This window comes from Canis lupus, chromosome 26, assembly GCF_048164855.1.
Source record: "Canis lupus baileyi chromosome 26, mCanLup2.hap1, whole genome shotgun sequence".
In the NCBI taxonomy this organism is placed as follows: Eukaryota; Metazoa; Chordata; class Mammalia; order Carnivora; family Canidae; genus Canis; species Canis lupus.
In genome coordinates this window covers 26297426-26322755 of record NC_132863.1, presented here as the reverse complement: position 1 = coordinate 26322755, position 25330 = coordinate 26297426, and the positions used below count along the sequence as shown (strand labels likewise).

Here is a 25330-nt window from a genome sequence, read left to right as displayed (position 1 = left end):
GAACGAATGAACCGCGGGATGGATGAATGAAGAGCGTGCTTGGGGCGGGGCCGAGGTGGGGTCCCGACCCGACCGCTCGAGACCTTCGAGTCCTCCTAGGGGGTGGGGCTACGGTGGCCGCCTGCGTGGCCGGGGCGCCGAGCTCTCCCGGAAGTCTCCCTGGGCGGAGGCGGAAACGGAAACCTGCTCAGGACCGAGCCGAAGCTGTAGCCGCGTGCGGGGGCTGCGTCGGCTGGCGAGCTGGTGTGGAGGGACGCCGGAAGGGACGGGTCCCGGCTCCCCGCGTCGCGAGTGGTAGGGGCCGGAGGATTCGGGGCTACAGAGCCCAGAAGGGCCCAGTGGGCGGGACCCGAGGTTTGAGGGGCCCAGAGGGGCGTGGTCGCAGCGGGGCCGAAGGGGCCGAGGCCGGGGAACCCGGATCCGGGGCCGGGAGAGGATCCGCAGCCCCTTAGGCCTCATGGCGGTCCGAGCGTCTTTCGAGAACAACTGTGAGATCGGCTGCTTTGCCAAACTCACCAACACCTACTGCCTAGTGGCCATCGGAGGGTCAGAGAACTTCTACAGGTGCGACGGGAGCGCCGGGACCCGCGCGCGGGCCAGCGGGGTGGCTGGATGGGAGGGAGGTTGCTGGGAGTCGGGGGCTCTGGCAGAGTGCGGGCTCACGCCCCCCAGCCCCGTGACCGCTGAGTCCATGTCCCCACAGTGTGTTCGAGGGTGAGCTCGCCGATACCATCCCCGTGGTGCACGCGTCCATTGCCGGCTGCCGCATCATCGGGCGCATGTGTGTGGGTAAGCCGACTGGAGCCTACGAGAGTCTTTATTGTAGCCTCGGAGGGGACCCCGAGTGACCCTTTGATTTCCAGGTTTTCATTCACTATCTCCAGATAGTGACTAGAGAATCCCCCAGACCTGGGCCAGACGCAGTTTAAGTGTTAGCAGATGAGGGACCATCACTGGAGATGGCTTCTGGATCATAGAATAACATTAAGTGTTTTCACTCTTACACTTGATTTCTCTCCTTCTTCACGAAGACCCTGGCAGGTAGGCATTATTGCCTAATCTGATTAATGATGAAGCTAAGATTCAAAGAACCCAAGTGACTCACCAGGTTCCACACCTAGTTTGAGGGAACACTGAAATGTCATTTCTCCCTTGCCATTGACTCTGGGCAAGTTGCTTCCTCTTTCTGAGGATCCAGTTCTGCAACTACAAAATGACAAGCTAAAATTCTGGGTCATCCTAGAATTTCAGCTATCCATTTAAATCTTAAATTCTCATTACCGTTTCTCTGAGTGGCATCCCTATCCTATTCCCCACAGTCTCATCACTGTTGACTCTGGCCTTTGGTCCTTTCTTTGAGCTGGATCAGTCTCACTGTCTCTCCTTATTTCCTTATTGTCACCTGTCACTCCTTCTGGCTAGTTCTGCTCATTGCGGGGTCATATAAGTTTGTTTTTATTTTTTATCAAAGCCTGATGACCTTTGCCTCTGAGTAACACTCTGGTCCCTTATCATGACCTTTGGACTTTCTGCTTGGTGGGTTTTTTTTGTTTTTTTTTTTTTTGTTTTGTTTTTTTTTAAATGATGTGTGTAACTGAGAGTTCAAAAGTTCAGAGTTATGTTCTTGCAGAGGTAGGCAGAGGTTTAGTTATTGTCACAATATAACTGTAGTTCTTTTTTTTTTTTTTAAGATTTTATTTGAGTGAAAGAGCACAGGAGTGCGGAGGGTCAGAAGGAGAAGCAGACTCCTTGCTGAGCCAGGAGCCCAATGTGGGGCTCCATCCCAGGATTCTGAGATCATGACCCAAGCCTAAGGCATTTGCCTAACTTCCTGAGCCACCCAGGCACCGCTGTAGTTTGTTGTTCCTCCTCCTCCTCCTCCTCCTCCTCCTCCTCCTCCTTCTTCTTCTTCTTCTTCTTTCTTCTTCTTTCTTCTTCTTCTTCTTCTTCTTCTTCTTCTTCTTCTTCTTCTTCTTCTTCTTCTTCTTTCTTCTTCTTTCTTCTTCTTCTTTCTTCTTCTTCTTCTTTTCTTTCTTCTTTCTTCTTTTTTTTTTTAATAAATTCCTGAGAGAGAGAGGCAGAGACAAAGGCAGAGGAAGAAGCAGGCTCCATGCAGTGAGCCCGACACGGGACTCGATCCCGGGTCTCCAGGATCAGGCCCTGGGCCGAAGGCAGCGCTAAATCGCTGAGCCACCTGGGCTGCCCAGTTTGTTCATTCTTATTGCACTTTGTAGAAGTATACCACAGTTATTCATCCATTGTGTTGACAGTTGGCATTTGGGTAGTTTTCAGTTCTATCCTGAATAGTGTTGCCAAATCTTTCAGTGACACATGGACATGTTTCCATTGGATATATAATACCTAGGAGAGGAATGGTTTGGTCACAGGGTATGTGAATATTCTGTATGGTAGGTGATATTAGATAATTATCTGAAGTGGTCGACCAATTTATACTCCTGTTGGTTGTTTGTATAGTTTTACCAACACTCAGTATTGGCATTCTTTTTAAAATTTTAGCCATTCTGGGAGGTATGTAGTGTTACTTGAATTTTTTTTTTTTTTTTTTAAGATTTTATTTATTTGTTCATGAGAGATACAGAGAGAGAGGCAGGACATAGGCAGATGGAGAAGGAGAAGCAGGCTCCCTCCGGGAAGCCTGATACAGACTCGATCCTGGGACCCTGGGATCACACTCTGAGCTAAAGGCAGACGCTCAACCACTGAGCCACCCAGGTGTCCCTCAGTTTTTAAGTAGCAAAGTATACAACCAATGCCAAGAATTTTTCTTGCTGGTCCTCGTTCCCCCTGGTTGATGATGGCAAAGTGGGTGGGGTATGGTGGGATAGATTCTTGGGCTCTCTCTGGCCTGCCCAGTGAAACTCCTGGTCCCCCTGGGTGTTGCATGGATCAATAGGTTGGTGGGCCGGGATCTGGGCCTAAAGCTCCTGGGAAAGCTAACTGGGCTGGATTGTATCTTCAGCCCCCAGAGTTCAGCAGGCATCATGTGTATTTGTGGTCCATCCTTGCCCCACCCCTAATTTGGATCTCTGTAGGGAATAGACATGGCCTTCTGGTGCCCAACAATACCACCGACCAGGAACTGCAGCACATTCGCAACTGTCTCCCAGACTCAGTGCAGATTCGGCGGGTGGAGGAGCGGCTCTCAGCCCTAGGCAATGTTACCACGTGCAACGACTATGTGGCCTTGGTCCACCCAGACCTGGACAGGGTAAGGTAGCCCGATTTGGCCCAGGATTCAGAGGTCCAGCCTAGTCAATGGTTAGTCACTGTTCTTGCCTATGAGGCAGGACTTAGGGGTGTCTTTTGTGGTTTGTCTTTATACTTGGGCTCTCGCATTTCAGGCACTCACTGGATAGTGATGATAGAGGCCTTCCATGGTGTGGTCAGTGCCAGAAAGAAGCTGAGGAGGGTATTAATCCTTCAGAATCAGGAAGATGGACCCATCCTATCCTGCAGCCAATGCCAGAGAGATAATTGACAGTTGAACTCTTGAGTGTGGGTTGAAGGGAAGAGAGTGATGTAGAGACCAGCCCCTGTGTACTCAGGGCATGCACAGATATTAGGGGGCTCTGTAGCTGGTCTCTACTCTGCTCCAAGCTATATTCCCTCCTTTTTCTGTGAGAAGCTTCCATATGCAGCTACCTAGCAGAGGAGTGAGGGGCTTAGGAAGTCAGGCCATGGGTGCTTCTGAGCATGGAGGGCCCTGGTTCCTTGACCTGCAAGTTCCGGGTCCTGAGTACCGTGCCTTTGGCTAACAGGAAACAGAAGAAATCCTGGCTGATGTGCTCAAGGTGGAAGTCTTTAGACAGACCGTGGCTGACCAGGTGCTAGTAGGCAGCTACTCTGTGTTCAGCAATCAGGGAGGGCTGGTACATCCCAAGACTTCAATTGAAGACCAAGACGAGCTGTCCTCTCTTCTTCAGGTTCCTCTTGTGGTAAGCATTCCTTTCTCTGACCTCTGTCTCCTGTTGAGATAGCTCCTTTGCCCAAGTGTTAAGGATCTGAGTTTTTTTTTTTTTTAAAGTAAAGAACTTTATTTTTTTTAATTTTTATTTATTTATGATAGTCACAGAGAGAGAGAGAGAGGCAGAGACACAGGCAGAGGGAGAAGCAGGCTCCATGCACCGGGAGCCCGATGTGGGATTCGATCCCGGGTCTCCAGGATCGTGCCCTGGGCCAAAGGCAGGCGCCAAACCGCTGCGCCACCCAGGGATCCCCAAGGATCGGAGTTATTACCTGTCACAATTTGCAGTTGGGGCTGCAGGTCAGGGAGCAGGTTTTGGGGGAGAGTCCTCATGAGAGAGTGGCAAGACATTGGTTTTTGGTGCCATGATCCACACCGAGCCATCCCTTGGCAGGCAGGCACTGTGAACCGAGGCAGCGAGGTGATTGCCGCTGGGATGGTGGTGAATGACTGGTGTGCCTTCTGTGGCCTGGACACAACCAGCACAGAGCTGTCAGTGGTGGAGAGTGTCTTCAAGCTGAACGAAGCCCAGCCAAGCACCATCGCTACCAGCATGCGGGATTCCCTCATTGACAGGTGTGTGGGCCTCTCTTCTGCCTTTTGAGGGTAGGGGAAGGAGATGCCACCCGGAATGGGAGCCACAGTGCATTCATACTGGTAGGTTTTCCTCCTATGGGAGGGCCCACCCGCACACTACTGAGCAGTCACCGGGTACGGTCAGCAAGCACCGCCAGAAAATCTGGTCATCCTCAGCTTTGAAGATTCAGCTTAATGTCCCCTCTCTGGGCAGAGCTTCCCTTTGGGCCATCTTATTTTCTCACCACATTGTTTTGTAGTTTGTGTCTGCTTGTGTGTCTTGTCCCCAGCCGGCAGCCCAGAGCCTGTGACAGAAAGGGGCTGTTTACAGAGGAAAGGAGGGGTCCCTGAGGGACTTGTTGGGGGTGGGGATTGCATCAAAATCACAATCATCTGGATTTTTGTGGGTTAAGGAAAAGTGGGTTCTTCAGCCCTAACCCTGGAGAGTCAGGTGTGAGGCTCTGGAATCTCTTTCTCCTTTAGAGGAGCAGCAGATGTGGATATTCACCCTTCCCATTGAAGATTCTATTCTTGTCAAGGCATGCCACACCCGAGGATCAAGGGAGTCTTTATGAGGATAGAAACCCCATAGTAGAGCAAGTACCCAGTAACAGACCCTGTACTTACCCACAGGCAAAATTACTGTTCTTCATTCATTTATTTACCTAATGTGCACTGAGCCCTGTTCCCTAAGTGGCTCAGGAAGCTCCATTGAGACACTCTGGTATCCTGGAAGGTTTTGTGGAGGACAGATCATTTAGTCTGGGCCTTGGGGGAATACAGTCTTGGCCTGTATTTGAATACGCAGAGATGCAGTGGGGAGGCCCTTCAGACAGACCCTGAGATGGGAAAGTCTAGGGAGTTTGAAGGGGAAAGGTTGTACTGTTGTAGTGGCAAAGACCCTGAATGCCCGCATCAAGAAGTTTTGACTGTAGGGCTGTGATTTTGACCTTTAGACTATGTTGCAATACTTGTTAACGTAGATTCCTGGCATCTCTCCTCACTTAGTGATTGCCTAGGTCTGGAGTGAGACCCAGCCATGTGTGGTTTATTTTAATAAGTTTCTCTGGGTGATTCTGATGGGGAATCAGAATTGGGAGAGCAGTTGAAAGGGTCTGAATAGGAAAGCGGTACCAGTAGTTTTTTCATTTGTTCAGTAACTTTGTTTTGAACATCTGTACCAGGCACGATGTTATGATAAGTAAAATATACCCTCCCTGTCCTTGTGGAATATAGCTTGCAATGACAGTTTGTACACAGTCATTTAATTAAATAACAAACAAAAAACCTCTTAGCAGGCTAAGAACAGAAAAATTTCTGCAACATATTTGGTACCTCCTAAAAAACTATAGCAAATGTCATATTTAATGGTGAAGCTTCAGAAACTGCTCTTAAAGTCAGGCAGAACTGCCCACAGTCCCCAGCACAGGTCAGCATTCTGGTGTCCTAGCTCATGCAGTTAGATAAGGTAAAGAACTGCGTACTGGAAAAGAAGAGCCAAAACTCACTGGCCTCCTTTGGTTTTGAACCCATTGATTTGAGAGCTCACAATGACTGGGTCGGATAGGTGATTAGAAATACATACTCTTTTATAATTGTACACATAATTACTGCCTCCAGGAAGAATGTCCTGGTCCCATTCCTGCCACTGGGGGATTTGTGGTCTGGGCATGTCCCTTCTCTTTTGAATCCCCTTACTGCCTCCTCTGATGTTTGTTGGACTTGACCTGAGGTTCTGGTTTATGATCAGTAAGTTTGATTAAATTACTGAATTGAGTGGGGAAGGAGTTACTTTTAGTTTTTAAGTACTGAGAGCTCTACACTGGATTGTAACTCAAGGAAGCAGCGTAATCTGGGGCTCTGAGTGTGGCTCTTTGGGGCTGAGCTGGAACAAAGGGGTAAGGGTGGAGGCAAGCATCTTAAGAATAAAGGGTGAGGTGTGCTCTGAGAAGCACCTACTGACAATGTTCCTTCTTCTCTCTAGCCTCACCTGAGTCACCTTCCATGCTGTTCTGTGGGCTCGTGGCGCTGGACTTGGAATCCCTCTGTGCCCCACCCAATCTGTTTTGGATGCTGACAGGGAGTTGGCAGAGAGCTCACTGTGACTGAGTGGCTGGATGCCCAGCTCTTCACCTGTGCCCATCTCCTGAACCTACAGTTACTGTAAAAATCTGCCATATTGTGCTGTCAGGCCTTAAAGGCTCCTGACTGCTCTGTTTCCTGCACTACCCCCATTAAAGGGCAGCTGCCTCTGGCTATTCTTGAATGTGTTGTTTGGTCAACCCTCCTTCTGTAGCATTGTTCTGGGGGAAAGTAGGTAGGATGCACACACACCCTTCAGTTGCAGTCGCCCACCCTCCTTTCCCCACGATCAGGATGGGTGGCTCCCTCCCAGGGCAAGAAGAAGCACTCTCCACTGGAGTTCTCTCATTTTCCACAGAACTTCAGCCTCATACTTCTGGGCTTCAAGGGATGGGGATCTGTTCCAGCTCTCCTCTGGGCGGGATGAGGAACTGTAGGGAGTCTGGGGCACCGGGCTACACGGCAGTCTTGTCTTCTTGGGCCGAGATGGAGAGAGGTTGCCGGCCTGGCCGCCCGGTGCCCTGGACGTCCTCTGAACAACTTACTTCAGTAGCTCCAGTGGGTCTGGAGCCGGAAGCGCCCGGATGAGTCATTTGTGTCTCGGGGCGGGGCCCCCGGGACGGAGGAGCCGTGCTGGCTGGTGGCTGGTGGGCGGGGCCGGCGCGTGGTGAGGTCACACGTCAGGCGTTCCCGGCGGCGGCGGCGGGTTAGCGCAACACGGACCGACGCTGGGCGCGGCGCTGGGATACCGGGAGACCCGCGGCTCGGCGACGCGAGGTGAGGGACCGGACGGGGTGGGGCGGGGCGAATGGGTGGTGTGCGGCTGACCTGCACCTGACGACCTCTCTTTACAGACCATGGGCGCTCGGCTGAGCGGCGGCCAGGGCGCCCCGGAGCCGGTGCAACCCCAGCCCGAGCCCCAGCTCCAGCCCCAGCCCCAGCCCCAGCCCGGGGCGCCCGAGGCTCCTGAGCGGCCTCAGCCTGAGCCCGGTCCCTGGGGGCCGCTGGACGATGTGCGCTTCCTCATCGCCTGCACCTCCTGGTATTGACAAGCCGCCCTCCGCAATTCCTGCCTGCCGTCAACTGTCGTTCTGTCCGCCTCACCTGGCTCATCTCTGTGTCTCTTTCCACCCCCGGCGCCCAGGAGACCCTCGGAGAGTCGAGGAGGTCACGGAGAACCATAGGCCACTGGCTCGCCTCTAGCTCCCCCCAAATTTGTTCACTTCCCGGCCTGCACCCAAACTTTCGTGTTCACCCCCACTCCGCAGCTTCTTCAGTGGTCTGGGTCCTGGGGCAGCCCTCCCTGGCCCTGGCTTCCAGATCCAGGCCAGGACTCCTGGTAAGACCTCAAGACTGCCAACCTGACCTCCTCTGGTCTGTCCCTTATTGCTGAGAATGAAGCTTATGCTTTTGTCTTTAATTATGGCACCATGTGCCTTGGCTTCAGAGAACACCTAGTTACAGTGACCCTCCCCATACTCCTCCTAGGAGACGTTGCTCTGTCATCCTGGATCCCAGTGAGGCATTATCGCGCTGTGTTCCAGGAACCCCAGTAACTCTGGGGTCAGCCTTTTAGAGAGAGGAGATATCTGATCACTGACCTGGCAGATGAGAAGTGTGGGACAGAGTGTGTCCCAAAGCACCCTGTTCCCCTTTTCCCAGAAGCTTCTTAAGGCCACTCCCAGAACCTGATCCTTGTTTTCACATCCCAGAGAAACAACACACTCTGTATTTTTGTTTTATTTAGAAATGATTTAAAAAACATTATACAAAGGCTGATCAGTTTAAAATGTGACTGACACTGAAATGCTGTGATGTTCCCCAGGCCGAGGGGAAGCTGGACTCTGGGGTCCCCAGTGCTGTGCCCCTCTGTCTGTCTGCCCTGTCCTGGGGTGATGGACAAACAGATGACCACAAGACAGGAGAATCCGAGATTGGAAACCTCCAGGCTGAGCCCTCTCCGGGCCTGGCCCTGCATCCCTCACATCTGCAGCCTGCGCTGCCTGCCTCCATCTCCTGCTCTTTCTCAGCTGGCCTTGGTAGTACCAGGAGCCAGTGGGGAGCCTGGGGAGCCTAGAGCTTTCAAGAAGTGAGAGCACCAACCTGAGGAGTGGAGAGGGACTTAAAAGGGGAGAAAGGAGGCCAGGAAGAGATGGATAAAAGAGACCCTTCTGATCTCATCTTGGACCCTAGAGGCGTCCATAGGTGGGGACCCAAGGCCCAACCAGCCCACCCGATGGCCTGGGCGAGAAATAACCTCTCTGTGCTTTATTTGAGGGCACGGTGAGAGTTACCCTAGGCTTCCCAGGGCCTGCACGAGTTTCATGTGAGTGGACAGGTATGAGCTAATAAAGTGCTTTGCAAAGTATAAAACACTATACAAACCTATGAATCACTAATATCTCTGCAGTTGTTCCCCACCCGCCCCAGGGAGCCCGCCCTTGGCCAAAATGAGAAAAAACAGAAAGATGATGACAGGGAACACAGTGGACCCACAGAGGTGCCTCTGGGACAAGAGAGATTTTGCTCAAGACAGCTCCCAGGGCAACAGTAGTCCCTGTCTGCTACAGGTTAAGCCAACCCAAAACCCAGAGGCCACAGGGTAGGAGCAAGGTCCATGCAGACTCAGAGGGCCAGGATGGCATCTGAGGCTCCGCCAGCACCCTGAGGACTGATTCCTCCTTTTGGCTTTGGCAGAGGGCCAGTGGGCACCACTGAACCCATTGGTCTTGCCTAGGGCTTTTCAGAGGCAAAAAGGCTGCCTCCACCAGGTTGGAGAGAGGCAAGCTGAGCCCTAGGAATTTCTGCCAGAGACGGTGAAAGGTGGGCCCCAAGCACTGGGACTGCTACCAGTTGGGGTGCCCTTTGCAAAGAGCAGTGCAGGATGGGCCCAGTGAGCTAGGTCAAGCAAGGGCCAAGCTTGTATAAACACTGCTTCCAGGCTGAGATATTGAGTTGGCCTCAGGGTACCTGGGAGTTTGGGCTCTGAACACTTGAGAAGGCTGCCCTGGGCCCATTACCCCAAAGCCATGAGAATGTTGGTCTGGAGCCATTTCTGCCTAACCTACCTAGTCAGGTTGAGCCCCAGGCCATAAGCAACAGAGCTGGGGACTGGGGGAGTGGGGAGAGGGACAGGGGAGTGGAGGATGGTCACAACTCAAATCAGCCTCCAGAAATGGGGTCAGCTCTTGCCCAGCCCTTCAGCCTCATGAGCAGAATCCAGCTCCTGGGGTGTCTGGGCACTAGAGTGGCCTTAGCAGCACCTTGGTCCTTATCTCCTGGGGGAGGGCCAGCCATGCTGGCCTCATCACCAAGATAGTCACCTCTAATTCACCTAACGCCTCAAGCAGCCTTTGCAGAATGGGACTTTTAAAACAGTAGTGACAAGACATTTAAATATTCACGATGTGACTGCTGGGTCCTTGTCAGACCCAGCTGGGCCACAGCACTGCCTGCAACATGTGACCCTAAATCCTAGGTCTCAGAGGAGACCCTGATGTGTGGAGCAGGTTTCCTGAGGGATCTGCTGAATGCCAGCAGGGGAAACCCAGGCTTTTTGCCCACCATGTTGGCAGCAGGAGTCTTATAGCCTTGGAGGACAGTGGGGTGGGGGTAGGGGGACATCTGACCAGCAGGTGTTGGCAAAAGGGGACCAGGATTGGTGGCATCTCCCAGATGGGGCTGAGAGTGCTAGTGCTGGCTTCCACAGAAGGTGCTGGGTCCAGCCAGGAACGGAGCCGTGGTGCCTCATTGATATACCACAGGATTCAGTGACCACAGGGCCTCCTCCTGGCATGGTCCCTGCCTCCTAATGGGGCCTGGCCTATTCCCTCGGGTAGGGAGCAGTTTACCCAGGACAGAAGGCTGGCAGCTGGGTGCCAGACACCCACCCTGGGGCACAGCCACCATCACTCCCTGCCCCACGCTCAGCCTAGGCCAACATACCTACCACTTCAGCTGCATGACCCCTGGCCTAGGGCCCTGCTGGCCCAGGTGGGCAGTGGCCAGAGCTGTGCCTCAGACCCTGATGAGGAAGGGTCTGGCTGGCCAGACCGAGTGGACAGAGAGGGCTCTGGGCTGCTCACACCCACTCCTGGACTGGCCGCTTATAGTAGGTGACAGGCTGAGGGCCTGCCTTGTTCTTGAACTGGAAAATGGTGTAGACCAGCACCAGGATGCAGAGGGACAGGATGCAGGGGATGACCACGGCCACGGCATTCACAGAGCCTGGTACGTCGTTGATGGTCACCATGATGTCCACATCATCCTGGGGCAGCCGCCGCTCCTTCCGCCGCTCCACCTCCTTCTGGTTGCAGCCCATCCAATCACGAAGGATGTTGCGTGGGTAACCAGGCTCCACACTCAGTTTCTGGTTGTCAAACTTCCAGTAGTCCCGGCCCTTGTAGAAGTAGGTGTAATCTGCAGAAACATGGCCAGCATCACCACTCCCAGACACTTCCCTGCACCTACTCTGACCCATTGTGAGAGGGCTTAGGGTGCTATAGCAGCATGGGAGAAGGGCATCTCTCCTGCCCTGGAGTCACAAGAGGAACTCTGAAGGAGGATGGCCATATCAAGGGGTGGGAGCAGCATGTTGGAAGGCTTGAAGTTGGGAGGAGGAGAGTGCTTGGCACACTCTGCAAGAGTGTGGCAGGGTCACAGAGTTGCAGAGAGGTGTGCCCAGGACCTGGAGCAATCTAGCCTGTCATCTCAAAGGTGCTAAGAGGCCACTGAGGGCTTTATGTAGAATTGATAAGTCCCAATTTGTGCCTCCCTGCCTTAGCTTGGGATCACACTGTGCCTATACCATCCCCCACTGCTGCCCACACACGCAGGGGTGAGAGCAGCTCCCAAACTATGGCTTGGACAGCACTGCCTTCATAGTTCTAGGGCCTCAGTCCAGCTTCTGCTTGAGGCAAGGGAGGCAGGGAGCAAGGTTTCTCATTTTGCTGACAGCGGACACCACCTTGTCACAGTTATCATGGATTTTCTTTGGTTTGTCACACATTACAATACAGGTGCAGGGTGTCTGGGACCCTGCTGGGGAAGGGCCTAGAAAGAAAAGAGGTGGAGGGGCTGGGCAGGCTCCCAGCAACAGCCTTCAGGGCCCAGCCAGTCTACAGATAGCAAAGCAACTCACTCAGACTCTCCTATTGGACAGCTCCCCACCCTGGGACTTTGACTGGCCAAAGTCCTTGATGTCACCTGTCTCTGAGGCTCCCAGAAAGTGAGAACACGTGTGAAGCATCAGGTACACAGAAGACCCACCAAGTAGCAGCTCTGCCCCTGAGACTTCTGGCTTTCTTACCAGTGACATCTCCTTGGAAAGCCCTTCCCAACAATGCTCTCTAACACGCCCTCTCCCCTCTCACCGTCCCGCCCCAACAAGCTCTTCCACTGCACTCCCTTCCCTTAGAGCGTTTGTTGCCACCTTAGTTCTTTTCTGCCTCTAGACTAGGAGCCAGGGATGCAATGCAAGTGTTGTTCTCTGCTCCTTCCCCAGCTCTCCCACACAAGCTTGCTCTCAGTAATTACTGTGCAGTGAGTGAATGACTCCTGTTGTTCTACATAAAATAAAACACACCAACAAGATGATGTCAATGATAATAGCAGCTAAAACTCACGTGGCAGGGACCATGTACTAGGTGTTTGTCTAAGTGCTCTACTTAATTTATCTTATTTAATTCTTATAAATGCTGTCGAGATAGGTACTATTATTACCCCCCATCTGATAGATGAGGATGCTGGGAAAACTTAAGTGGTTTGCCCAAACTCCTAGTGAGTGGTGGAGGCGGGACGTGAAACCAGCCAGGCTCCAGAGTCTGTGCTTTTGACCAGATCAGGGGAAATGTATTTAACAAACATTCATGAACTCCCACTCTGCACCTGGCAACACCCAGCCCCTCTTCTGGAGAAGCTTGTAGTCTGGTGGGAAGCTCCCAGCCTAGCCTCCAGGAGGAACTTAGGAAATGTCTCATAAATAGAAAAAGGCTTCTCTCTCCATCTGCCTGCCCTAAAGCCTTATAAACAAGCACCTTTGAAAGCACCCATATCCATCATTGCTTTTCAGATTTGATAACTCAAGGAACCCCTAGAGTACATCTGAGCACCACTACTTGAGAAACGCTGTCTGAAGGGGTGAAGTCAGTCTGTGAAAACATCTCTCAAATGTGAGTCACCCCTGCAGCTGAGAAGTGTGACTTGGTAGCTGGTAAGAGAATGAATTGACTGTGTGAACCTGGGTAGATATGAGGCAGTTGTCTTTAACATCAGGCACCTTTCTCAAAGATGCCCTGAGAGTATGCCCATGGGCCCTGTTGAGACCCACATAAAATCACACCACCCCCCAACACAGCCAGGTCCTTACGTACATCCTTCCTTGCTGATGAAAGCCCCTTGGGGAGCCTGTGGGATGCCCTTCCAAACAGTGATGGGCTTCGGGTAGCCAGGGTCTGTGGCCCGCCGCTCCTCGCTGTAGCGCCAGTACCGTTCACCTTTGAAAAAGTAGGTCTTCCCCACAGGTTCCCAGCGCAGAGCCGTATCAATGCCTTCTCGGGGCAGACAGCTCCCCAGTTCTCCCAGGCTGTGGGGATACCCCGGCTCCACCGTCACCTCCTTAAACACCCAGTACTTGTCACCTGTAGCCAAGAGAAGCCCAGGATCAGCTTTCCCTGGTCACCTAGCACCAGAGGTCATGGTTAGTGCCACATGTCCATTTTCTAGGACTGAAATCATTCATAGCCAGAGTGTCGGAAACAACTGAGGCCTGCTCCACAGCCTCTGTCTCCCACAGAGCAAGGAGGCAAGAAGCCAGAAGCCAGCCACCACAGATGCTGGGCAACTGGCCTCCTGCTGCCCAGCCTCCGTGCCCCACCCCACTGTTCGCTCATGTGACTTGTCCTCTCTGGGGTATCCTCAGCCACTGCGGTGGCTTCACACATATTAGTACTCCCCAACCTTCCATCAGTGACACCCAGCTCTGAGGGCTCACAGCCACTTCCACCAGACCTGAGCCCCACACCCAGGAACCCTGATCCCAAGCACACCAGCCTCTGAGCATTTCCACATTGGCTTCCTAGAATTCCTCATCACCTCCACAGGGAGGTGTGCTACTTCTCTCATCACCTTTCTGCCTCCTGGTCCCCAATGAGAAGCCCTGGCCTCACCTTTGACTCTTTCTTTCCTTCTCTTCTCAGTGTTCAGCCTCTCATGACGTCTTTTGCATCTTAACTGTCCCCACTCTGGCCTCACTGGTCTTCCCCAGTGTGGGCCTTGTCAACTTGCTCCCCTCCTGTGCAGCAGCTGACTCAGAAATGGCCTCCCCACCTCTGCCCTCTGGCTCTCCACTGCTCAGAAACATCTAGTGGGTCAAGACTGCATTCTGGCCTAGAAACCAAGACTCCTCAGGATGCTCCCCAACTTTCCTTTCCAGGCCACTGCTCACCACTCTCCAATATGGGGCTCCATGGCTGGTCAGTGGAACTTCTAAGCTCTTCCAATGTACATGCACATTCCCACACTACTCTGTTACCCAAGCTGTCCCTTCCCCTTGGATTGCTTTCTTCACATCTCAGTATCTGTATCTTACCCTTCTGAGGCTGGGCCCACCTCAAGATAATCAAAATGAAGCAACCTAGCACCAGATGGGCATGCCATACAAGCTAGCTCCTCAACCCCCTTCCCTGACCCCTTCAGCCTGTGACCTCCTCCCAACCAACTCTTACATAACTGCGGAGATGGCCTCCGATGGAGTACTGCATGGTCTTTAGGTGTCTGGACCATCCTCTGCTTCATGTGGGTGAGCCTCATTATCCCACCAGCTGGGCACACACAGACCCTTAGCAATCACTTTGTGACTCGATTCCCCCCAGACTGCGCTTCACCTGCCTGCACCTTCATCTGTCCTGTCAGAAGCCAGTGTCTCTGTTAGGGCTAAAGAGGTCCTTGGAGAGCATCTGCTTTTGACCCCACCCCTTCCAGTGTACAGATGGGGCAAGGAGGTCCCAAAAAAGTCAGGGAACTGTCCCAGGTCTCTCAGCACAGGCTGTATTACCTTTGAAGAAGACAAATCTTCCATCAGCCCTTTCATAGGCTGCATCTATCCGGGCAGGCAGGCCCTTCCAGAACTGCTCTATCTGCATCGGGTAGCCTTCTTGTACCCGGTTATTGCGCAGGCGCCAGAACCATCGATCCTGGGGATTAACAGGAGGAGAAAAAGGCATAGCAGGCCCTGCCTCAACCTAGTGATCTCTGCCCTGGGGCTCAAGCCTCAGTAACCCCAAAGCTTCCCGTGGGCCCAGCCTTGGAACCCTCTGTGATGTCTATCCATCTACTACTAGCTTCCAGTGCCCTGAGGAAGACAGGATGCCCATTAACTCTTTTCATATAAGCCTCCTGATGGCTCTGATGCCTGAGGGGCCATGAGACAGACAACAGACAGGCCTGGTACAGGGATGAGGTGTGGAGGAGCTGGAAGGGATGATGCCCAGGCCTGGAGTGGCCACATGAGGGCAGCAGAGAGTCACTGACATCAGCCAGCCCCTCCCCAGGCTGGCCACTCCTCACCAGCGGGCTCCACCCAGCAGTGCGGGGACCCTGGGAAGCAAGCTGTGGGAATCCCTCAAGACCTGGGTGTGAATTTGGATTCCTCCACTCAGAGCCACATGACCGTGAGCACAGCACTTCAAGCGCCTCACCTTCAAATGGGGGTAATGATGGGGATCAGATGAGAGATTATGGATCAAGTGCCTAGAACAGCACAGGGTACATAGCTGATGTTGAATAAATGGCAGCTCAGTAGGCCAAGAGTCTTATAAAGCCCTCTTCTCGAAACTAGTGTCTTGTGTGTGTGCAGCACAGTAGGCAGTCTGGGAAAGGCCTATTATCACCTACCAGGACCTCAGTTTTCACGTTTGTAAATGGGGATGATAAAACCCAGACTTGCCTAGGAACAGTTCAGTGCAGGGGATCAGAATGCAGAATAATGAATGTGATTCGTAAAAGCTGGCATAAAACCTAGGAAAGTTTATTTTTTAAGGTGTTTTACAGAGTGTTCACACTGAGTTTTTTAAATCTTAGTTTGACTTTCACAAATCTGCCAGTAGATCTGAAATATACAGCATATTAAGGAAAGCCAAATGACTTTCCTAGATCTATGCTGTGAAAGGCAGGATTGACGTTGGCCCAGGTTGCTTGATTCTTGCTCAGCACTCAAAGCTTGCTTAGAAAACTTGAGAGGAGTGGGGCAGCCCCCCACAGCCAAGCAGTGTGATGGAGAGGCTCTGGCCTCTTCAGTGGAGGATTCATTGTCCTCGTGGCCAGTGTGTGGTCACCAGGCTGTTTTCAACTGCCAGCCTCTCTGGGGATGGCCTCGACCTCACAGAGCTCTCCCAAGGTCATACCCTTTCTCATCCAATGACTGAATGAAACAGGGGGTACCAAGCCTCAGCTATTTGGGGCTGGATGTGGGAGGACTCTGATGGGCCATTCCAGCTCCAGAACTCTCTGTGGGAGCAGCCAACTCTGCAGTGAACCTAGTTGCTGCTTATTTTCTCCTTCCGCCCAATTTGCTTTCTTCCCTCCTTCCCACAAATGTTGATCCCAAAGGTGCTTCCTAATCAAAATCCTGCATTCCAAATACGGTCTCAGAATCTGCAACACACCAACCAAACAGGCTGCCACCTGGTCTGTCCATGGCTGAAGTGACAGGAATAGGACAAGTGACAAGACATAGCCTGGCCAGCTTTCTATCAGGTATCCCTCAGTACTGGCCTCTCAGCCCTGCCAGGATCCAGAGACAGACTCAGTCACCCCGTGCCAGCCCCTACACCAAGCTGCTATCTTCACTGTCCTGTGCTCCTTCGATCTTCATACATCCTTCATTAGAGAAATGACTCCCAGCTTTCAGATGGAGAAACTGAAGTCCCTAAAGGAGGTGACTTGCTGAAAGTCACAAACCAAAAGCAGGTCTCCAGCACTTACTTTCCCCCAGCATTACCCCTGGGAAGGTGTAGGATTATCAGTTGACCTGCCTCCCTCTTAGAAACAAGTCAATTCACCTGGCAGCACCAGAAAGGGACCCCATGTCCTGGCCACTGGGCCAGCTGCCATCCAGGCCCCAAATGGGCCTAATCCCAGAGCGTCCACCTTCTCCTGCTCTGCAAAAGGGGAAGGAGTGGGAGGGGACCATCCAGGTGTTGCCAGTCAACTGGCCTTACCTTAAACACAAACATCTCACCACGGAAGAGTGCCACCGTGTTGAAGTTGCCATCACAGATGTTGGGTTTGGCACCCGGTGTGGATGGCCGGTCCCCCAGGGGCGGCCGAGGGGGCCTGGGCTGGCGTTCATGCTTCCTCTCGCTCGGTGAGTGGATCCTGCGGACCGGGAGTGTGGGGAGTGGTCTTGTGGGCTCCAAGGGCTCGGCTGGAGGTCCTGGAGAGAGGGACTGCATTTTAGACAGAGCCGGCCATTCCCTGCCTCCCCTGTCAGGGCCTTGTCACCACCCAGGCAGCTTTGGGATCTGTCTCCCTCCGGCCCCCTGTTCCTTCTCCCATTTTTTTTACTCTCCCCCAATCTTTGAGAAAATAGATGAAAATCACCATTAAATGGAACTCTCATCTTTCCACCTCTAAATCTCGTGTCTTCTATTATATGAGAGAGCATGTCCTTTCTTAGGTTCTGTGTCCCATACCATCTTCCTCTGCCCTCTTCACACATGCCAGCCTCATTCTCTCTCCCCTTCTTCCTTATGCTGCTCCAAGACACCTTCTGCCCTGTCTGTCAAGATCTCCAGTGACCTCCATGTTGCCAGATCCAAGGGTTACTGACTCAAACTCTGATATGCATCTGAATTATTCAGGGATCTTGATAAAATTCAGATTATGACTCAGAGGGTCTGGGGGTGGCTTGCAATTCTGCATTTCTTCAGGCTCTCAGGTGATGCCAGCGTTGCTGGTCTGAGGCCCACACTTGGAGTAGCAAGATCATAGAAGCACTTTTCCAGGAGCCTGTACTGACTTAGGTTTCTTTCTACTTCATGGGCTGTTCCTTCTCTACCTCCTTTGCTGGCAGCCTTTCCTCACCCACCCTACTCTAAAGGTGAGAGTGCTTCTGGGTCCTCTTCTCTCTGTATTTGTCCTAGGTCAATGTTCTCACTTGGGCGGCAAAATAAGATCACCAGGAGAGCTTTTAAAACTCTTGATGCTTAGAAGGCACTCCAGACCAATTAGAACCCGGTCTCTGAGAATGTGGGCACTTTTTACTGAAATTCCAAGGTAATTCCAACAAGTCCCCTAGTTAAGAATCACCACCCTGAGTGATGTCACCTAGGTTCATGGCTCCTCTATGTTGGAGCTGTCCAATGGGACGTTCAATGATGGTAGAAATATTCTATATCTGTACTGCCCAATACAGTACCCTCCAGCCATACGTGGCTGTTGAGCACTTGCAATGACTAGTTGTTAGTGTGACAGAGGAACTGGATTGTTATTTAATTCTAACTAATATAAATTTAGTTAATATAAGTTTAAACTTCAGTAGTCACATGTGGCTAGTGGTTAAAAATTGGACACCAAAGATTCCAAATCAATATCCCAGCCCAGATCTCTGAGCAACAGACTAGTAAATCCTTTCGCCCTCACAATTAGAAAAGCCAGAAATCTTGGTGTTGTCCTTGACCCTTACCCCCATATTTGATCTATCAGCAAATCCTGTCCAGTCTACTTTCAAAATCCCTCCAGTCCCTACCTCCCCTGTTTGGTCCTCCACTGCTTCACTTAGAAGATCCTGCTCATCCTCCACGGTTCTGGTTGGGGCCATCTGTTCTGTGAGGTTCTCAGGGCCTCCAGAGGGAGCCTGGGGGCTGAGGTGCCTGTGCTAGGCTGCAGTGCATTTGCTCAAGTAAACTGGTCTTCCCATTCAACTGACTTGATAAGAACAAGACCTTCGCATACCAGTGTGAACCAAGAGCTAGGAGGGAGGCATAATAGCAGGACTTTCATATCTTATCAAGATACCAGTCTATTTCTAGTTCTGTCTTGTTTATGAAAAAAACTCTGTGGTGTGCTGATGGATGTCTGTGCCCCCCACACCCCACCCCTCAGGCAGGTCATCACAGTCCATCCCCAAAGAAGGAGCCATGGCTCCCTCTCCCCTGCCACGCACCATAGATCTTCTGGATGCCCTGGAGATCATCCTGAGGCAGTTTGAAGTTGTGTGTCTCCATGTACTGGTAGAAGGGCGCCATGATGGCGCTGGGGTCATTGGAGTGCTCCAGTCCCAGCGCGTGGCCCAGCTCATGCACAGCCACCAGGAAGAGGTCATTCCCTGTGGAGAGGGGGGTGGAGAGGTGCCCAGGGCACCCACTCGTATCAGTCAATCCATTGCTTCAGCAAACACTAAGCAAAAAAGGCTTTGTGCCAGGCTCTGTGCCAGACACTGGGATCTAACAGAAATCATACACAGTCCTGCCTTTTGGAACTCTCCATATAGGGGGTGGATTTGGAGAGAGAAACAAAATAAGTGCGATTCATGTTCCAGGTACTTTAATAGTAAGGGTCAAGAGAGGATTCTGAAAAGGGAGGAGTGACTTAAAGATATTCAGGGAAAGCTTCAAAAGGGTGAAGTTTAAGTCGAGTCTTAGAAGGTAAAAAGTTAGGAGAATGGATTCAGAGTAGGAGAGGGAGGGGTGGGGGTGGCATTCCTGGCAGAAGGAACTCTATAAACAAGATCCAGGGACAAGCAGGCTCATTCCACTTGGCTCTGGAACAAAGCACAAGGGGAGGGCAGAGAGAGATGAGGTCAGCCAGGCTGGCAAGTGGGGCTCTGTGATGCCACGCAAAGGAATTTGGACTGGCTTCTTAGCCAGTGGGGGGTTTAAGCAAGAGTGGGGGTGGCAACATGATGAGTCATTCTGGCTGCTCTGTGGCTGGAGGAGGAATGAGAGGAGAGGGAGACCAGAGGTAGGGCGTCGGTGGGGCTGGTTTGGAAGCTGGTGGAAAGGTCTGGGTGAGAGATGAAGAGGGCCAAGCCAGGGGAGGGAGTAGGACAAGCAGAGGGGAGGTCTGGGGGTGGCAGGCTGACAGTCTGCGTCAGGAGGTCCAGGGGCAGGCAGGCCTGAGTGCGGGGCCCTTGGCCCAGTCCAGCAAGACCTCAGTCCTGAAAGAACTGAACCATGGCCAAGATCAAGGCAGGGACTCAAATGTGAGTGAAAACAACAAGATCCAGGTGCTGAAAGTGGGACACGGGATCCTGAGCACAAAGCTAAAGTGGCAACATGGCACAGTGGTAGTGAGTGTGGGCCCCTGAGCCAGATGGACTCCTTCATTCCCAACTCTATCTACCCCCACTAGCTCTGTGAGCTTGGCCAGAAGGTCTACCCTCTGAGCTTCAATGTCTTCATTTGTAAAATGAAGAGATCATACCTACTTCATAGGGTTTTTTGAGGATTGGATAAGATAATATGTGTAAAGGGCATGGTGCTGCATAGTAGCTGTTGTTAGCATACATAAGATGGAAGCTTGGTGCCTGGAATAAGCCCATTGACCAGAAAGGAAGCACAAGGCCAGTGGGGTTCCAGCTACCAGATATTCTTAGGCCAACTCCTCGGAGCCTCTGGATCGGGCTTGGGACAGAACAAGGCCTGATATTGAGGAAGGGGATTAAGTAACTCCAACTTTGGGGAAGGAACAAGGAACAGGAAGTTGGGTGGGCTGTTATACCAATAGTCCTGATCCATGTCTGTCTAGTTACAAACTCTTGCTTGCCTTGACCTCTGGTATTTGAGCTCTGCCTCTCATTGCCCAGCCCTAAGGCAGGTTGCAGCTCATTCCTGCCACCTTAAAGTCCAGGGGAGGTTGCCAAGAGCCCAGGAGGTGGTCAGGAGTTCTGGTGCCTACTTTGGCTCCAGTGTCACTGGCAAAGTTGCCCAGTCCAGCCCAGTTGAGGGCCCTGTAAGGGTCAGATGGGGCTGGGAATTGTCTCTGGCCTTTCTGGTTAAGGTCTTGGGAAGAGAGAAGGGTTTTATGGGGCAGAACCAGACGTGTGCATGCCTGCCTCTCTGCTGACACCACTAGTGTCTTCAGTGAAGTTGGGATGGGCAAGATCAGTGCAAGGTTGGCCAAGAGCCTGGGGCTGGCCTTCTGCTGGGGAAGGGCAAGCTGGCAGGAGGAGACCAGGCCGCCCCCAGTTCCTTCCTCAGGTCCTGATTTCTCTGGCAGCGGGGAAGGGTGAGCTCATCTCTCAGCTCCATCCCAAACAAAGGCAGCTACTAGAGCCAGCGGAAGGCAGCTCTGCTTCCTGGGGGCTGGTCCTGCCTGGCTCAGCTCCTGGCCTGTTCTTTGACCTGGGACAAGCTGTTCGGGCCTCTTGTCTCCTGACCAGTCTCTTTCTCAGGGGGCATCCACAGGGATCTCCGCTGGGAACCAGGGAACAGGGCTCTGAGAAATTGGCAAGACTCTAAACCTTTGTCCTCAGCCTGTGTCTATTACTCTGGTAGCCTCTGTGCCTGGGTCTCTGCAGAGAACAGGAGGAAGCCCTTGAAGGGAAGAGGATTGTCGGTTTATTCCAGGGACCAAAAGGCAGAGAGGAGCTGGGGAACTGGCATCCCAGTGCACCTGTTCTGTGGGGGCTACTCTGGGGAGATGGAAAGAAAGGAGAGAGAGGCAGGGAAAAAAAAAAAAACAAAACCCTGGAGCTTGTGAGGGGAAGAGCATAGGGATGGAGAAGATCCCAGTACTTAGTGGGCAGGAGACTGTTAGGGTCTTCGCCCTCCAAGAGGGTGAGAAGCAAGGAAGCAGAGTAGTCAGAAGTGCAGTCTGAGGGAGCCAGACTGATGTGAATCCTAGCACCGTCATGTTGCGGCAGTGGGACATTTTAAATCTCTTCCTCTGTGAAATGCAGGGAATATCTGTAGCTTCATCCTAAGAATGGGGGTAAAGTCAGTGAGGCAAGGTCTGTAAAACACTCAGAACTACAGGTCACTATTAACTAGCAGGGTCACATTGAACTGTGTGTAAGGATCACCATCCCCAATAGGGAGTGCTCCTATAGGTTGGAAGCTCAGGTCCTAGGGCCTCCTAGCAAGTACCCAAAACTCCTCTTCAGCTACTCAAGCATACCTTGTCTTTGCTTCATTTCCTTTGCTTGGATCTCCATATTTGGTAAACCCTATCTCATTGACCCCTCCAATGCTGAAAGGTTATAACATTTCCCTTGGCCTCTATTCTTTTGCCAATGCTGTCCCCTCCACCCAGAATAACCTTACTTTTCCTTCAAAGTTCAGCTTATTGCCACATCTTCCAGGAAGACTTCCTTGATCTCCCCCACTGGCAGTGCGTGCATCCTCCTTTACTCTCTCAGTTTATCTGAACCACCTTTATGGCACTGACCCTTTTCCACTGTACGTTACAGCCACTAGCACACACTCTCTTCTGCCCCAGGACTGTGAGCTCCTTGAGGGCAAGTCTTGTGCTTGACAGGGCTAGGTGACAGCAGCCAGATGGAACAGTGCCAAATGGTCAGTAATTTTCCATATGTGGTCCTTGGACCACCTGCAGCAGAATCACATGGGGCAATTATTAAAAATTCAGACTCCTGGGTTCACACCTGGCTCTGCCACTTACTGTGTGAATTTTTATGACCACTTTGAACTTTACTTTCCTCATCTGTTAAAGGGAGATTATGGTCCCTGCCTGGTCTAATTCCGGGTGGGAAGAGTCATAGAAGTCACTGCAGACGGACTCTACTCTGTGAAGGGCTGGTTTCAATGACTCTTCCTATCTTCCTCAGGGCTGGGCTCCCTTTTCACCAGAGCTTAGTGAACTCAAATATCAGTGCTTGACTCAATGAAGCAGATGAGGACCGAAGGTGCCTGGAAGCAGCCCCTGAGATCAGCTAGAAGGTACAGTGGGCCAGACTTTGCCAGACATTGCCCTTCACAGAGACTCCAATGACATGGAGAATCAGAATCACCCCTCTACCCTTACAATCCAGTGGTTCTCCAGGAGAGCCTTTTAAACATAGATGGAGGAGCTTCTGATTCAGAAGTTTGGGGTTAGGACTTAGGCAACATTTTTTTCTTTTTTTTTTTAATAAAGTCCCACAGAGGATCCCTGGGTGGCTCAGCGGTTTAGCTCCTGCCTTTGGCCCAGGGCGCTATCCTGGAGTCCTGGGATCGAGTCCCACGTCCGGCTCCCCGCGTGGAGTCTGCTTCTCCCTCTGCCTGTGTCTCTGCCTCTCTCTCTCTCTCTCTCTCTATGTCTATCATAAATAAATAAATAAATAAATAAATAAATAAATAAATAAATAAATACATCTTAAAAAAAAATAAAGTCCCGCAGGTGAATATTATAGTGATTGGATCAGGCTGACCCATCTGGAGCAGCTGCTCAACCTTAGAGCCTCTAACAGTGGGACAGCCTGCATCATCTGTGCCTCCTGATGGCAGTGCAAGAGGGAGGACATGGACCTCTTAGGAAGCTCTTGCCAAAAAGTGAGTCTAGTCACGCCTGTAGGTCTATTGGCCAATATTCAAGATATAGGAGGAAGGGAGATGTGTTAAAAGTGAATCCGAATCTCATCGAGCCAAATGACTACTCAGGACAAGTGACCTGGTTTCTTCAGCAAATATTAGCAGAGTCGGGGGGGGGGAAGCAAGCTGACTGCTGTAAATGAAAATGGCTTAAGAGACATGTCAACCATGTGTGACATGTGGATATTATCTGGATCTGGATGCAAGCAATCAGCTTAAGGACATTTTTGAGGTAATTTTTGGAAAAAGACCCAAACTGGGAATTGGATTTTAAGAAATTATTGATAATTTTGTTGGTTTTGGTAATATTTTTGTGGTTGTGTTAAAAATAACCCATTAGATGTATATCCTAGAGTATTTACAGGTGAAATGATATTGTGCCAAGGATTTTCTTTAAAATATATCAGCCAGGAAATAACAGTGGCAGGGGGAGGGTAAGGTGAGATGGTAGTGACATCATATGGGTAATTGCCAAAGCAAGGCAGTGGGTGCCTGGGGGTTCACATTATCATTCTCCCTTCTTTTGTGAGTTTGAAGTTTTCCATATGGAAATTTAGAAGAGAGAAGCAAACCAATAAACACAAAGTTCCCAGGAGGCTCCGCTTACTCCCGGGCTGAATTTATGTGGAAATTAAATGAGATAATATTCAGGTGCTCCATAAATCTTGATTCCTTTCATCTCCTTCCAGAAACTGTCCTAGGGCAACCCTCTGCATTCCATTTTACCTGTCAGGGGCCCATTGCTGTGGTCAGGAGCTGCATCTGAACAGTTCATGTTTGGCTTTCCAGGACATGGAAAAGTCCTGACCCTTGTCCAAAGAAGACATGGGCCATCTTGGATGATCTATCAGAATTGGCAGCTGTCCATCAGGATGTGGTGGGACAGACAAGAGGATGCTGGGATAGCATCCATCTACAGGTCCCAGCTCCTTTCCACATAGACCACCAGAAATTCTTAGGATTTTGAGACTGGGCCCAAGGTCTTCAACAGCAAGGAAGCCTTGCAGGCTGTACAAACCTCAGAGCTGGGAAGGGGACAGGGTTGTTAGGAGTGTCTTTCCAGTGCCTCCTCCAGCCAATATCCCTTCAAGAAAGAAGTCATTTGCCTCTATAAGGGATATAACTAAAATCCTGTCAGCTGACAGTGCCTGGCACATAACAGGACTCAAAAAGGTTAGTTTCTTCTCCTTGCACTTTATCAGCACAGACAGCCATTCATTGACACGGATTCAAGAATCAAAAAGGGGAGAAAGAATAGCTGTTCAGAAAGCCAAGAAGCACACAAGAAAAGAGATAACCAGACAGAGGAAATGGTCCTGGATAGGAAAGAGGACCAGCATTTGAAGAGGGCAAGGGACAAAGAGAAATTTAGCAGTTTCATATCTTTGCTGAGGCTGAGCCTTGGTCAAACCACAGATAAGCCAAGAGCTGCCGATCCCTGATCTACACAATGGTCTAAAATGTTCTCAAGGAGGCTGTCCCCATCCACAGACACCAGACTCAGCCTCTGAAGAAATGCGCCTGTAAGTGTCTGCTCTCACCCCGAAGCACAGCCAAGGAAAAAGAACTTGTGTTTCCCAAACGTGCCTAAGTTTAAAAATCAGAATGCTCAGGGGAAGGGCCTAGGAATCTGTTTATAACAAGAACCCCAGGTGATTCTTATGATCAGGCAAGTTAGGGAGATTCTGGGGACCAAGACAGTGTTGCTCAAGGTGATGGGACACTTATATCAGAAGTCCCTGGGGAATTTATTACACCAAGTGCAAATTCTCCAGCCTGACCCCAGAATCAGAGAATCTGATTAGCAAGAGGTTAGGGGCCTGGAACCTGGAATGTGCATTCTTTAAAGTTCTGAGTGATTCTGGTGTGCCCTGCAGTTTGAGAACCATGGAAACTTAGCTTGGTAGCTAAGAGTGTGCTCCAGAGGTGCCTGGCTGGCTTAGTCAGTAGAACATGCAATCTTGATCTTAGGATCATGAGTTTGAGCCCCACATTGGGTGTAGAGGTTACTTTAAAAAAAAATAAAATAAATAAAAATTAAGAAGTGCTCTGGAGTCATAATGCCTGGGTTCAAAGCCTTATTTCACCATTCACAGACTATGGGACTATAGGAAGACTATTTAATGTTTCTACATACCTTGGTTTACCTATATGTAAA

The 25330-nt window shown here is 51.3% G+C and overlaps 3 protein-coding genes and 1 long non-coding RNA gene across 6 annotated transcripts in view; 2 read left to right on the top strand and 2 right to left on the bottom strand.

Moving 5' to 3' along the window:
* Window positions 1-7: 7 nt before the first annotated feature.
* On the top strand, window positions 8-6827 carry EIF6 (eukaryotic translation initiation factor 6). Of its 2 annotated transcripts, none has more exons than XM_072800731.1 (6): window positions 8-294; window positions 704-789; window positions 3054-3229; window positions 3780-3956; window positions 4380-4561; window positions 6546-6827. In XM_072800731.1, the coding sequence occupies exons 1-6, from the start codon at window positions 23-25 to the stop codon at window positions 6553-6555; spliced, it is 903 nt and encodes a 300-aa protein (XP_072656832.1). In that variant the 5' UTR covers window positions 8-22; the 3' UTR covers window positions 6556-6827. The 2 variants fall into 2 exon arrangements, with proteins under 2 accessions (XP_072656832.1, XP_072656833.1); XM_072800732.1 differs by having other exon boundaries at window positions 100-564.
* On the bottom strand, window positions 4411-7278 carry LOC140618382 (uncharacterized). Its single transcript, XR_012018527.1, has 2 exons — window positions 6896-7278; window positions 4411-4866 (listed from the first exon to the last, which is right to left on the bottom strand). It is a non-coding gene; the product is annotated as an uncharacterized lncRNA (long non-coding RNA).
* A 25-nt stretch (window positions 7279-7303) lies between these two features.
* MMP24OS (MMP24 opposite strand) lies at window positions 7304-23879 on the top strand. 2 transcript variants are annotated; one of them, XR_012018526.1, is made up of 4 exons: window positions 7304-7420; window positions 7498-7982; window positions 12714-12813; window positions 23862-23879. XR_012018526.1 is itself a non-coding variant. In XM_072800733.1 (2 exons), the coding sequence occupies exon 2, from the start codon at window positions 7501-7503 to the stop codon at window positions 7690-7692; it is 192 nt and encodes a 63-aa protein (XP_072656834.1). In that variant the 5' UTR covers window positions 7304-7420; window positions 7498-7500; the 3' UTR covers window positions 7693-9016. The 2 variants fall into 2 exon arrangements, 1 of the variants encoding a protein (XP_072656834.1); XM_072800733.1 differs by lacking the exons at window positions 12714-12813; window positions 23862-23879 and having other exon boundaries at window positions 7498-9016.
* The window catches only part of MMP24 (matrix metallopeptidase 24), a 42678-nt gene continuing 25716 nt past the window's right edge, over window positions 8369-25330 (bottom strand). Inside the window, exons 5-9 of the mRNA XM_072800720.1 lie at window positions 18807-18968; window positions 16861-17075; window positions 14697-14835; window positions 13015-13281; window positions 8369-11062 (exon numbers count right to left, since the gene is read on the bottom strand). Coding sequence (XP_072656821.1) covers window positions 10725-11062; window positions 13015-13281; window positions 14697-14835; window positions 16861-17075; window positions 18807-18968 — 1121 coding nt within the window. The 3' untranslated portion in view covers window positions 8369-10724. The remainder of the gene's footprint in view (window positions 11063-13014; window positions 13282-14696; window positions 14836-16860; window positions 17076-18806; window positions 18969-25330) is intronic.

Coding starts and splice junctions, on each gene's coding strand:
- EIF6 (XM_072800731.1), top strand. CDS start 23: ATGAATGAAGAGCGTGCTTGGGGCGGGGCCGAGGTGGGGTCCCGACCC. Junction 790..3,053: donor CATCGGGCGCATGTGTGTGG/GTAAGCCGACTG, acceptor GGATCTCTGTAG/GGAATAGACATGGCCTTCTG. Junction 3,957..4,379: donor TTCTTCAGGTTCCTCTTGTG/GTAAGCATTCCT, acceptor ATCCCTTGGCAG/GCAGGCACTGTGAACCGAGG.
- MMP24OS (XM_072800733.1), top strand. CDS start 7,501: ATGGGCGCTCGGCTGAGCGGCGGCCAGGGCGCCCCGGAGCCGGTGCAA.